The 14,433-nt window shown below is 38.9% G+C and overlaps 1 protein-coding gene across 4 annotated transcripts in view; it reads right to left on the bottom strand.

Moving 5' to 3' along the window:
* Positions 1-4,043: 4,043 nt before the first annotated feature.
* Positions 4,044-14,433, bottom strand: part of CCNT1 (cyclin T1) — a 29,002-nt gene continuing 18,612 nt past the window's right edge. For 3 of the 4 annotated variants that reach the window (XM_007072958.3, XM_042992194.1, XM_042992195.1), the window contains one exon: positions 4,044-5,963. In XM_007072958.3, the coding sequence (XP_007073020.2) occupies positions 4,560-5,963 (1,404 nt within the window). In that variant the 3' untranslated portion in view covers positions 4,044-4,559. The remainder of the gene's footprint in view (positions 5,964-14,433) is intronic. The other variant, XM_042992196.1, reaches the window with a different exon arrangement.

The raw sequence follows: 14,433 nt of genomic DNA on the forward strand, positions 1-14,433 counted from the left end.
AATGTATACAACATCCTTTTTTAAATTTTTTAAAAATGTTTTGAATTTTTTTACAAAGAGCCCTTACTGTAATGGTCACTTACATCCTATCAATCACATAACAACAGTAGAGATCCCAGGGGTAGCATCCAGAACTGAGGTGCCCCAAGGAGGACAGAGGCAACAGCAGAATAGTATGCTGAGAAAGGTCTCTTAAGAGCAATACAAAGAAAACAGACAAAAATATTACCACAAAATTGTACCTGAGTGACATAGATTGGTAAAGTATTTTACTTTTTTTTTTTCTTCTTTGCTCTTTGGTCTGATAAGAAAACGGACAGTTTCAGGTGTGTGGAACAGGATAAGGAAAGGTCAGTTTCAAATCCAGAAACCTAGGTTAACACTAAGTTAGGCTGCCGCATTCTTTTCTTTGGGTGCTTAACCCAGACAGCACTTCCATCTTACAACAATTTCCAATGTGATCAACCACTAATCAGTTAGTTCCTCAGCATTCGACTGAAGAGTTCCTGATAACCTGATGGAGACATACTTGCTCTGGCTTCAATTAGCATGCTGTCAAGCATCCCTCTCTACGCTTAACGTGGCAACGGAAAACCCGAGTCTTTCTCTTCTTTTAATTCAACCATAAATATGCACTCACAAAGGGGAAGAGCAGACACTGCTTTTTAGTAAACATTCATTTTCTTTCCCTCCCTTTTCCAATGCCAAGTTCATATTAAAAACTTTAGAAACATTAAAATGGAAGGGTCTCCCACTTAGAAAATAATTCTCACTCCAGGCCACTCTATCAGGTAGGATTGCAGTACCATGCTTGTTTCAAACTCACACCCACAGAGGGATAAAACGACAAAATAAAACTTGATATTCTGATAGAACATGAACATTTCTTAAACCATCAGGAGCAAACCTCAGTTAAAAGCTGGGTGTTAAAAAGCAGCAACATGGGAAATCTGGGGAGGTACTGAAGTCACTGAAAGCTTAGTGGGACTGCGGAGGGCTTATTTCTCACCATGTGAGGGGTTGCATAGACTGCTTAAATTCTCCTAAACCCAAGAGAATAACATTTGTATTCCAACTTCAAGATGTTCTAGAATATCCCTTTTCCTACCATTAGTATCAAAACAACTTATCAACAAAAGAATAATCCTTTAAAGAAGTGATTTGTTCCCAAGTTCCCACAGTCCCTGTGTTTCTGTGGGAAACACAAAATCCTACCATACTGGGATAAGATCCCTCTAATTGCCTTTGTCCAGAAGCATAGTATGAGGGGTATACATTTTCAATACGGGGAATTAGGTAGCAAAAGTTTAAGGAAATCAAGCACTGATGTTACCATGATTTTATTTCTATACCCTAATCCATTGCTGTTTCCAACTGGAGATTTAAATTTTTTTTTTCTATCAACCCTGGTGAAGCCAATAATACGTAACTATGACAAAGGATATATTGAATCAAAATACTAAAATCTTTAAAAAAAAAAAAAAAAAACTGAGAGTCTCAGATATTGCAACACATTGATTCATGAGTGAGAAACTTAGACTAAGTCCTACGTATTTTCTAAACCCAAAAAGCATAACTGATATTGCAGAAGACCAATTTAGCTTTAAATTAATGCTTCACTAGAGGTCAGTCAACAGCAACACAGGTATCTGATTAAAAGCTCTAAGGACATTCCACAGGTGTTTGTTTTTGCCAACATGAGAGTCAAGCAAGGTTTTAGTAATGAGATTTATATAGAACTTGAAGCTCCGGGCCTGCTTACCACCACTTATCCTTTTGACAGTCTAGGTTAAAAGGAGAAAAAAAACCCCATGTTTAACTAGACTAACTTTGGATGTATAAATCCCATTCTCACCCTTTGAAGGTGTGAGCATAGAGAAAACACAGAGTTTAGAAACCACACTACCCTTTGAAGCCTAAGTCTATGTTAATTTGAACAATATGCATGCTAGCTGACAGGCACATCTGCTAACCCAAATCCAGTAGCTTCATGCAAAGCACATAGGACATTCATGACATATGAACAGATCTAAAAGCAAACACTGTAGGTATCTTAAAACAGTATCAGGAGGCAGTAATATAGAAGTCTTTAAACTGACCTATATCAGCAATGATCTACTAGTGCAAACGCCAGACTACACAGCAGAAAGCAGCCCTCAGGCTCTAAAAAGCACTTTTTCTAGTTTACTCCTGACAAAAGGTCTAAGGAACTAACTACAGACTGCCATGGAGAACGGCTCGGAGGCCAAATGGATATGTATGCCTCTGTGGTGAAGGGAGTGCATATGATTAGAAAATATGTGGCATTTGATGAGAAAAACTGAACACTGTAAAAGGTATTTTCATAATCAAATCAGTGATCAATTCCACCAAGACACAAATCCAAACTAAATAAACTTTTGGGAAGGTCAGGAAGGAGAGCAGACTCCACCAAACAAAATCTAAACAAATAGCCTAGATTTAGTAAGCACATCATAAATCTACCAATTACATAGCACAACACAGAAAATATCAAGGAGAAAGAGGAAAATGCCATCTGTAAAAACGAAGTAACATTCCAAGTCAAAAGTATTACTGGTTTATAGATCAGCAGAGAGCTCATTTTACACAGCAATGACAGGCACTCTAGACAGTTCAAATATGCAGAGATACAGGACACTAATTCACCTTAAAGTTTACTGTACAAATTCCTTCCTACATTAGGCCAGTGCATCAACAATTCCAATTGCCTCGGTTTTCTCCCCAGTCTGTTCCTGGCAAGCAGCAGCACATGTACAACTCCTGTCTCCCTATGACTTCCAATGAAAAATATTCAATTTCTCTATAAAGAATATTTGGTAAAGGAAGCTGCGTTAAAAACAAGAAGACAAATTCAAATTGCATCATCTTTTCCATAGCAAGAAATACCATGAAGACCAAAGACTATCACATCAAATGATCTGTAGCTTGGTGGCATTTTCAGTTACACAACTTGGCTTAGAATGCTTTCTAGCCCCTTGAAAAATTTTTTTCCTCAGCAAAAGTGTTGAGTGCTAGGATCCTGAATACCACTTATCCTGAAATCTGGGATAGTCAAACACCCGTAAGAATAGGACTCCTAATCCATTTTTTTAAAAAAAATTCTTAGAAACCGGAAAAACCTCTGCCTAGAAGCTAAAGCCACCAAAGATGAACAATCTGTACCTGTGGGCTAGGCTTGCTCACCCTCATGACACCAGTACTGTTAAATTCACAAGCTCTAATCTCTGAAGTCATATAGGTTTGCAAAAATTAAGGATGCAGCTGTTTCCCTTTAGATATACAGATAAAAAGCAAGTCTTACATTCATAATATAATTTAAAACACAATATCCTAAAAATACCCAATCACAATTTCATTGTTTTCAGTATCCTCTAGCTCCATGGCTTCTCCCAGAACTACTCTCATATATGGTCTGGGCTTTCATAGGCAGGATATACAGCACATCCCCCTTCCCTTCAGAGACCCTGAGACTGCTCTCACTTGAACACTTTCCCAAAGCCCAACTTGAAAAAAAGACACACCCAATTCTGTAGGGCAGAAGCCAGCCTTGCTCTCCAATCCTTCTTCCGCAACCCCACCTTTGTGCTGCATCAAAAGGAAAAGGGGGGTAAAAGTTTTTATAATGGAGTCCAGAGTCAGGCCACTGGCTACACTTGCCCAAACTAGAATTTAGAAGGCTACCAGTCAATTACAGCATAAAGAAATGGGAAAATACCATGTTAAACACATGCCTCTTCCTTCCTTTATGTTCTAAAGGCCACACCGTGTTCTCTCTAGTAGACTGTTGGGAAGTGAAAATGGTGAGGGACAGGGAGGGAAAGATAAAACATGATTTTTAAACACACATACTTAAAAACGCACATACCCACACTTACATACACACTTAAAGGTCTCAACACTTCAAGTGGCCGGAGCCTATCAGAACTCAAGGCCAAAGCCTACCCTCCCATCCCCCCTACACACCCCCCACCCTCCAATCCCACCCCCCAGGAGTCATTGCTATGTATCTCATACACACAGCAAAATCCCTATCCCCTCCCCAATGATATAAAAAAAACTAAACAGATAACTTACTTTCTTTAAATTATTTTTAAAAGTCTCTTAAAAGATTTTGACGTTTAAATACTTCCTCTCTTCTGATAATATTAAACACCAAAAGGATCCACAACTGTTTGATAAAACCAACCCTCCATATTTCAGTCCTGGCAAGAAGAGGGAAGACATCAACTCTAATCGATCTAATTAGGAGGTGGAGAGGCCAAGAACAGAGAAAGTACTCTTAATCCTTCACAGCTTAACACATTCTCACCTCTCTAATACCAGTAAAAACTATAATAAAATAGTTAAATTTCTGAGGCAGTAGATATAACCAAGCCCCTCTACCACCCTCCCACCTGCATGTCAATATTCATTTATTCCCTAGTCCAAGAAGGGTGACGTATTTCATGAGGGAAGTAATTTCCTTAGTCCAGAATCAGTAGTTAAAAAAAAAAAAAAAGTTGTTTTTATGGAAGTTTTTTTTCTCCTCTTCTTTTTCTTTACTTAGGAAGGGGTGGAAGTGGTGGAGGAGGTTCTGATGGTAGAGGTGGGAGCCGGGGTTTGTCTGTATTGCCAGACCTGGAGGACATTCCACCACCCCGTGGATTCAGATATTCACCATAAGAATGAACAAATTCAAATGCAGGGGGCTGAGTGGGCTGCACACCTTGGGCACTGAGAAGGGAGTGAAGCATATTCACAGTATCTTGATAGTCTATTGTCTGGGTTGTGTTGTGACCATTGGCCCCAGTGGGCCCTTTGTCCAGTTTCATATGAGGAACTCGAGTTTTACAGCTAGGCTGTGTAAAGGGAAGGCCACTTGTGTCTGAGCTATGCCCAGGCAACTGGGCCATTGTAGGAAGAGGAGGGAAGGGGAAATTTATGGAAGAGGATTTAGTACTCTTGGCAATCTTGGCTGGATGATCAAACACTGCCCCTCCAGTCTCTTCAGAGGGGCCCCTTTTACGAATAGAACTGGAAGAGGAGAAAGAACTAGACAAGCTATAGGGTTTGTGTGCTAAGGTGCTTGTCTGGCTACTATGTTTTGGATCACCTGGACGTTTGTTCCCAGGACCAGCTGGAAGCTGTGAGTGAGAGTGCTTGTGTGAGTGGTGATTATGATGATGATGATGATTAGATGGGTGGGTCTTGTGCTTTTCTTTGTGCTCTCGGCTCTTTGTGACACTGTCCTCTACAGAATTGTGCTTGTCAGCTGCAGCATGGACTTTAATGCGCATTTTTATCTCCTCTGGTTTTGAAGAGGCAGCTTTATCTCCACTTGCCACTGGGATTCTCATTTTGAGAGCTGCTTTGTCAGGTTTTTCCAGAAAAGGCCGCTCAGGGTTTTCTGAGCCCTCTACGGGCATTTTCAGAATGACCGAAGAATGGCTATCATGGTGTGACAGAAGATTCTGGGCAGCATATGCATATTGTGACTTCACATTGGCCTCCATGTTCTCTAATTGCCTCTTTTGGGCAGCCAACTCTTCTGCATGCTTTGCACGGTATTCTTTCAGAGACACTTTAGCTGATGGCACACTCTTACTATTTTGCTTCTGGGAAATAAATGTATTCGAACCATCCTGTTGCAAAGAATGATCAACTCCTATAAGTGCTAAATTCTCACTAGTCCGATGACCCTGAGCAGGTTCCAGTTTAAAAGGGGGTTGGGAGGACAGCCAACGTTCGCCCTGCAACATCTCCACATTGCTTAAGTTGCTGGATGACTCTTCAGTGGCTGGAAGGGAAGGCACTGCACTTGTGGTAGAAGTTGACATGCTCATTAAACCTGCGATAGTTGTGTCTGAAGAGCTCTGGGAAATCATACTGAGAATTGTCTGCTCCGAAGTGTTTTCATCTGTTCCTCGATCATCTGCTTTTGTTTTCTTGGGAGCCTGGCATGCCTAGAATGAAGCAGATGACATCTCTTTACTTCAGGAAATTTATAAAATGGAAAACAAAACCAAATAAGCACAACCTAAAATAAGAAGACTGCTTGCTGAAACACTGGAAGTTTCAGATACTGAACAGGCAGTTGGCTACTCTGAGATCAATAATTATAACCACTAGAAGTCAGATTTTAAAAACCTTCAATCAAGAGTCATACAAACAGATCTCAAAGAGATCTCTTTACTCCCATGTTCACTGCAGCACTATTCACAACTGCCAAGATAGGGAAGCAGCCCAAGTGTCCATCCATCGATGGGTGAATGGATAAGCAAAATGTGGTACTTACATACAATGAAATTGTGCTTAGCCATAAAAAAAAAAAAAAAAAAAAAAAGAGGAGGATTCTGGGAAAATGTCAAGAGTAGAAAGCACCAGGAATCTGTCTCCCCACCTAGAAAACAATTGGACTGGCAGAATCTGTCTGATGTAACTATTCTGGAGTCCGTTGAAGGCTTGCAACTTTTGGGGCAAGCCTTGGACAGTAAATTGAGGTTAATTTATATCAGTTTCATCTCTCAGCACATCAGCAACTACCCATCTCCTACCCCAGCCACAATGAAGGCAGTTGTGCACCTGCTCCTGGAATAGCCTGCACACACTTTGGGGAAGCCAGTACCAGCAAAAGACTATCCTACAAATATCAAGCTCTGTGCTTTGACCCCTGATTGCAGCTTCTGATCACAGAGGTACAGACCAAGAGGCAGGCAGCCACTGTTGTTGTGCCTCCCTCCACTGTTGCAAGCTCCTCCCCTTCTGGCTAAAGTAACTTCCAGGGGATCTGAAGCACGTGCATCCTTTCTCCTCTTCATTTTTTGCTTTTTTCCCCTTTGGGGAGCCAGACATTAAAGATCAGGACATTAGAAAACTTGGACCACACATTCCCAGGGAAAGGATCAGAAAAGAAGTGACAATACCTTAAGTTTACACCTCAGGCTGATCCTCATCAGCGACACCATACAAAATCAAATCCACTCCACATCCAAAAACAATAACAAAAACAGAAAACCCTGGGAATCTGATTTCTAGAGTTACCACATTATTAGATTCAAATGGCCAGCATTCAACAAAAAAATCACAAAGCATTTAAAGAAACAGGAAAGTATGGCCCATAAGGAAAAAAAATAAATCAACAAAAAAATGCCCCTGGAAAAGACCTGATGGCTGATCTACTACACAAAGACTTTAAAATAACTCCCCTAGGGGAGTCTGGGTGGCTCAGTTGGGTGAGCTCCCGACTCTTAATTTCAGCTCAGGTCATGATCTCACGGTTCATGAGTTTGAGCCCCATGAAGGGGGCTCACTCTCTCTCTCTCTCTCTCAAAATAACATTGTAAAAAATTCAAAAAAAATAGTCTATAACTGTGCCTTTGTTTCCTACATGATTTGAGACTTAATACATTTTAAGGGAAAAAACACAATTATTAGTGTAAAAGCTAGTTATTACTGTAACTTTGGTTTGTAATTCAAATCTTAGTTTCTATATAATTTAAGAGCCTAATGCATCTAAAAGGATTATTAGTTTATGTTCTGGGGGCATGCAATGTTTAAAGATACAACTTTGTGACAGCCAACAATCAAAAGATGTGGGGACACAGCTAAAAGGAGGAGTTTTGTATGTATGTTACTGAAGTTAAACCAATATAAATTCAAATTAGTATAACTTTATGATGTTAAATGTAATCCTCATGAGAACCACAAAGAAAATAGCCATAAAATACACACAAAAGGAAATGAGAAAAGAATTTAAAATTTTCACTATGGAAAAATCACCTAAAAGAAGACAGTAATGCAAGAAATGAGGGACAAAAAACTATAAGGCATATAGAAAACAAATAGCATAAGCATAATGATATCATTTATAATTACTTTTAAGTGTAAATAGATTAAATTGTCAAAATGCATAAAAACGTATGTCCAACTATATATACGCTCTCTACAAGCAACTGAGATCCTAAGACCCAAACTTGAAAATAGGAGGAGGGAAAAAAATACACCATGCAAACAGTACCCAAGAGACAGCAAGGGTGGCTAGTGGTATACTTTTTTTTTTTTTAAGGTTCTAAATTTTTTAAATTTTATTTATTTATTTAGAGAAAGAGAGAGAGAGAGACTGCATGGGTGTGTGAGTGGGGGAAGAGCAAACAGAGAATCCCAAGCAGGCTCCATACTACCAGCTTGGAGCCCAACACAGAGCTCGAACTCACAAACTGTGATATCATGACCTGAGCCAGAACTGAGAGTAGGACATTTAACTAACTGAGCTACCCAGGCACCCCCCAAGGGTGGCTACACTAATATAAAACAAATACACTTTAAAACCAAAAAAGTTTTCAAAAAAAAAATAAAAAAGGTTTCAAGAGAAAAGAGCATTATATATTAATACTAGGCTCAATACAACAACTATAACTATTATAAACATTTACACACCCAATAAAAGACCATCAAAATACAGGAAGCAAAACCCACAGAATTGAAGGAAGAAATAAGACAGTTTTACACTAATAGGTGCAGACTTCAATACCTACCCACAACAATGGACAGAACAAACCAACAAAAGATAAACAGAATTTAAAAAATAAACCAACTAGCTCTAACAGACATATATGAACAAACACTCTACCCAACAACACTATAAACATTCTTCTCAAGTACACATAGGGCAATTACCAGGATAGACCATATGTGAGGCCACAAATTAAGTCTCAATAGATTTTTAAAAGACAGATACCATACAAATTAACTTTTTTGACCACAACAGGATAAAGTTAGAAATCAGTAACAAAAGGAAAACTGGAAAATTCACAAAATTGTGGAAATTAAACAGCACTTTTTAAAAATATTTATTTATTTAAGAGAGAAGAAGAGAGCTCAAGCAGGGGAGGGGCAAAGAGAGAGGGAAACAGAATCCCAAGCAGGCTCCGCCCTGCCAGCACGTAGCCCAATGGGGGGCTCAAACCCACAAACCATGAGATCATGACCTGAGCCAAAACCAAGAGTCAGATGCTTAACTGCCTGTGCCACCCAGGCGCCTCTAAACAGCACTTTTAAACAACCAATGGATCAAAGAAGAAATCAAAGGGGAAACTGGAAAATACTAGGGATGAATGAAAACAAAAACACAACTATCAAAATTTATGGGATGGGGGCGCCTGGGTGGCTCAGTTGGTTAAGCGTCCGACTTAAGATCATGATCTCATGGCTCGTGAATTCGGGCCCCACACTGGGCTCCATGCCGACCGCTCAGAGCCTGGAGCCTACTTTCGATTCTGTGTCTCCCTCTCTCTCTGCCCCTCCCCTGCTCGCACTCTGTCTCTCCCTCTCAAAAATAAAATAAAACATTAAAAAAATAATTTTTAAATTTATGGGATGTAGCGAAAGCAGTGCTAAAGGAGAAATTTATAGCTATGAGCACTGACATTTAAAAAACAATAAAGATCTCAAATTAACAAACTAACCTTATAACTTGAGCAACTAGAAAAAAGAACAAACTAAAGCCAAAGCAAGAAGAAAGGAAATACCAAAGATTAGAGCAGAGATAAACAAAACAGAAAACATAATAGAGAAAAATTAATAAAACTAGAAGTTGGCTCTTTGAGAAGATCAAAAAAGTTAAACCTTTATTTAGCTAAATGGTCTGAGAAAAAAACAGAAGACTCAAACCACTAAAATCAGAAATAAAAGTGGAGACATTGCTACCAATTCTACAGAAATAAAAAGGATTATAAGAGTACTTTGAACAATCATATGCCAACAAATTAGATAATCTAGATGAAATGGACAAATTTCTAGAAACACAAAACCTACCAAGAATAAACCATAAAGTGTAGAAAATCTGAACAGATCTGTCTAGTCAGGAGACTGAATCAATTAAAAAAAAAAAAAACTCCCAACAAAGAACAGCCCTGGACCTGATGGCTTCACTAGTGAATCTCAACAAAACGTTTAGAGTAACACCAATCTTTTTTAAATTTTCCCAAAAATTTGAAGAGGAAGGAACACCTCTCAACTCATTCTATAAGGCCAGCATTACCCTGATATCAAAGCCAGACAAAGACACTACAAGAAAACTAGAGCGCCTAGGTGGCTCAGTCAGTTAAGCGTCTGACTTTGGCTCAGATCATGACCTCACGGTTCATGAGTTTGAGCCCCGTGTTGGGCTCTGTGCTGACAGCTCAGAACCTGGAGCCTGCTTCAGATTCTGTATCTCTGTCTCTCTCTGACCCTTCCCTACTCTCTCTCTCTCTCTCACAAAAGTAAATAAACATTAAAAGGAAAGAAAGAAAATTATAGACTAATATCCCTTATGACCATTGATGTAATAATTCTCAACAAAATACAACAAACTCAGAGCGCCTGAGTGGCTCAGTCGGTTAAGCGTCCGACTTCAGCTCAGGTCATGATCTCACGGCTTGTGAGTTTGAGCCCCGCATCGGGCTCTGTGCTGACAGCTCAGAGCCTGGAGCCTCTTCAGATTCTGTGTCTTTCTCTCTCTCTCTGCCCCTCCCCCACTCACACTCTGTCTCTCTCTGTCTCGGTCTCTCAAAAATAAACATTAAAAAAAAAACCTAACAAACAGAATTTATTAGCAGCATATTAAAAGGATTATACACACTATGACCAAAGGGATTCATTTCTGAAATGCATGAATGGTTCAACATACAAAAATCAACCATGCAATACATCAAACACAATAAAGGAAAAAACCACATGATCGTCTAGATACAGAAAAAGCATCTGACAAAATTCAATACCCTTCCATGATAAAAACACCTAACAAACTAGGACTAGAAGGAAACTACCTCAAAAAAGAAGCCATATACAAAAAACCCACAGCAAATATCACATTCAACAGTGAAAAACTGAAAGCCTTTCTGCTAAGATACAGAAAAAGTCAAGGATGCCCACTCCTATTCAACAAAGTACTAGAAGTTCTCATCACAACAACTAGGCAAGAAGTGGATGGGTGGCTCAGTGAGTTGAGCATGTGACTCTTGATTTCAGTTCAGGTCATGATTCCAGTGTCATGGGATCCACACCTGCATCAGTCTCAGCACTGAGTGTGGAGCCTGCTTAAGATTCTCTCTCTCCCTCTGCCCCTCTCCCCTGCTCGCATACACTCACACTTTCTCTCTCACACTCAAATTTAAAAAAATAAAAATAAAAGAACTAGGCAAGAAAAAGGAGTAAGTATTCAAATTGGCAAAAAAGTAAAATTATCTGTTTGCAGATGATATAATCTTGCATAGAAAACACACACACACACAAAAAAATGAATTCAGCAAAATAGCAGGATACAAAGTCAACACATAAAATTCAGTTGCATTTCTATACATGAAGAATCTGTAAAGGAAATAATGAAATAATTCTATTTACAATAGCATCAAAAAAAAAAAAAACAAAAACAAAAACGAATGACTAACATAACAACTTGTACAATTAAAACTGCAAAACACTGTTGAAAGAAATTAAGACATAAATGAAAACTCGTCCCATGTTCTAGATTCAAAGATTTAATATTGTTAAAATGTGAATATTATTACCCTAAGTAATTTACAAATTCAATGCAATCCCCACCAAAATTCCAATGATGTTTTTTGGCAAAATAGAAAAGGCTACCCTAAAATTCATATGGGATCTCTAAAGACCCCAAATAGCTAAAACAATTTGAAAATGAGTAACAAAACTGGAGAATTCACACTTCCTGATTTCAAAACTTACTACAAAGCTACAGTAATCACTGTACAGTAATACAGTGTGGTACTGGCATAAAGAGACATACAGACAAATGAACAGAATAGAAAGCCCAGAAATAAATCCATGCAATATATGGCCAAATGATTTCTGCCAAAGGTGCCAAGACCATTTAACGGCAAAAGGATACTTTTTTTTTTTTTAATGTTTATTTTGAGAGACAGACAGAGCATGAGCAGGGGAGGGACAGAGAGGGACAGAATCCAAAGCAGGCTCCAGGCTCTGAGCTGTCAGCAGAGCCCAATGCAGGGCTCAAACCCACGAACCACGAGATCATGACCTGAGCCAAAGTCAGACTCTTAACCAACTGAGCCATCCAGGTGCTACAGGATAGTCATTTCAATAAACAGTGCTAGGAATACTAGATATCCACATGCAAAAAAATGAAATTATACCCTTGCCTAATACTACATACAAAATTAACTCAAAAATGGATACAGAACTTAAAACTCTTAGAAGAAAACACAGAACAAAAGCTTCACAACAGTGGATTTGGCAACTTCCTGGATATAATATCAATGGCACAGGTAACAACAAAAAGAACAATCTGAACTTTAAAAATTTTTTTTATTTTTCTAATTAAAAAAATTTAAGAATCACTTCAAAAAATTAAAATTAAAAACAGCAATTCCACTTCTGGGTACATAACCAAAAGAATCAAAAGCAAGGTCTTGAAGAAATAAATACTTGTACACCCATGTTCACAGCAGCATTATTTACAATAGCTAAAATATGGAAGCCACCCAAGTGTCCATCAACAGATGAATAATTAAGGAAAATGTGGTACATACACACAATGGAATATAATCAGCCTTTAAAAGAAACAAAACTCAGTAAGCTACAACATGGATGAGCCTTGAGAACATTATTGTAAATGAAATAAGCCACAAAAAGATAAATACTGTGGGTGCCTGGGTGGCTCAGTCAGTTGAGCGACTGACTTCAGCTCAGGTCATGGTCTCACGGTTTGTGAGTTCGAGCCCCGCATCGGGGCCTGTGCTGACAGCTTGAAACCTGGAGCCTGCTTCAGATTCTGTGTCTCCCTCTCTCTTTCTGCCCCTCCCCCACTCATTCTCTCTCTCTCTCTCTCTCTCTCTCTCTCTCTGTCTCAGAAATAAACATTAAAAAAAAAAGATAAATACTGTATGATTCCACTTCTATGAGGTACTTACAGTAGTCAAATCATAAAGACAGAGAGCATAATTGTAGTTATCAATGGCTGGAGTTGGGGGAGGGGGAATAGGTAGTTATTTAATGGGTATAAAGTTCCAGTTTTACAAGATGAAAAGAATTATGGAGGTGAACGGTAATGATGGGTGCACAACGATATGAATATATTTAACACTACCGAGCTATACACTTAAAAATAGTTAAGATGGGGTCCCCTGGGGGCTCAGTCAGTTAAGCGTCTGACTTTGGCTCAGGTCATGATTTCATGGTTCGTGAGTTCAAGCCCCACATCGGCCTCTGTGCTGACAGCTAGCTCAGAGTCTGGAGCCTGTCTTCAGATTCTGGGTCTCCCTCTCTCTGTCCCTCCCCTGCTCCTGCTGTCTCTGTCTCTCTCTCTTTCTCCCTCAAAAATAAATGAAACATTAAAATAATTAAAAAAAAATAGTTAAGATGGTAACTTTAATGTTATATGTATTTTACCAAAATTAAAAAGAAAAAAAGATGGAAATCCAGCCATCTGCCATAATATGAACAAACCTGGAAGGCCTTTTGCTGTGAAATATGCTAGACACAGAAAGACAAAAACACTGCATGATCTCACTTATATGAGAAATCTAAAATAGTTAAACTCATATAGACAAAACAGATAGTGGCCTGGGGGGAGGAGGAAAACAAGGACATGTTAGTCAAAGGGTACAAAGTGCCAGTTATACAAGGCAAGTCCTAGAGACCCACTATACAACATAATGTCTGTAGTTTAACAATATAGTACTGTATATGCGAAAATTTGCTAAAGGGGTCAATCTCGTTAGGTGTTCTATCACCTGCCAAAAAAGTTACATTAATCTATACCAATGCTACAGGCAATTAAAAAAGTGAATCTGTGCATATCTAAAATCCATTTGTGAACGTCTATGCCTTATGACTGCATAGGACAGCAGTTAGTCCAAAAGCAAATTCCAGAAATATCGGTGAGGTGTGATGTGATTACCATGGTGACCTATGTACTCATAAGCCTCCTTTGAATCCTAGGCAAACTCATTTTCTACAATTCACTGAGCTCAGAAGAATGAAATTAAGTTTATCAATCTGGATTTCTGAGAATGCAGGGAACATCTTAAAACAAACTTTCTATCTGACACTAGGGGGAAAAAAGATTCCATTATGCATAAGTAAAACTTTGAAAAATATTTGAAATACAACTTTAGCCTACAATCTAAATAAAAACAAAGTTCTAAAATCCATTTAAAAAGCAAATAATGTCAGGGTGCCTGGGTGGCTCAGTTGGTTAAGTGTCCACCTTTGGCTCAGGTCATGATCTCACAGTTCGTGAATTCGAGCCCCACATCCATCAGGCTCTGTGCTGACAGCTCAGAGCCTGGAACCTGCCTCATCCTCTGTGTCTCCCTCTCTCCTTACCCCTCCCTGTTCATGCTCTGTCTCTCTCTCAAAAATAAATAAACATTAAAAAAAAACAAACTTAAAAAGCAAATAATGTCAAAG

This window comes from Panthera tigris, chromosome B4 (genome assembly GCF_018350195.1).
Source record: "Panthera tigris isolate Pti1 chromosome B4, P.tigris_Pti1_mat1.1, whole genome shotgun sequence".
Lineage (NCBI taxonomy): Eukaryota > Metazoa > Chordata > Mammalia > Carnivora > Felidae > Panthera > Panthera tigris.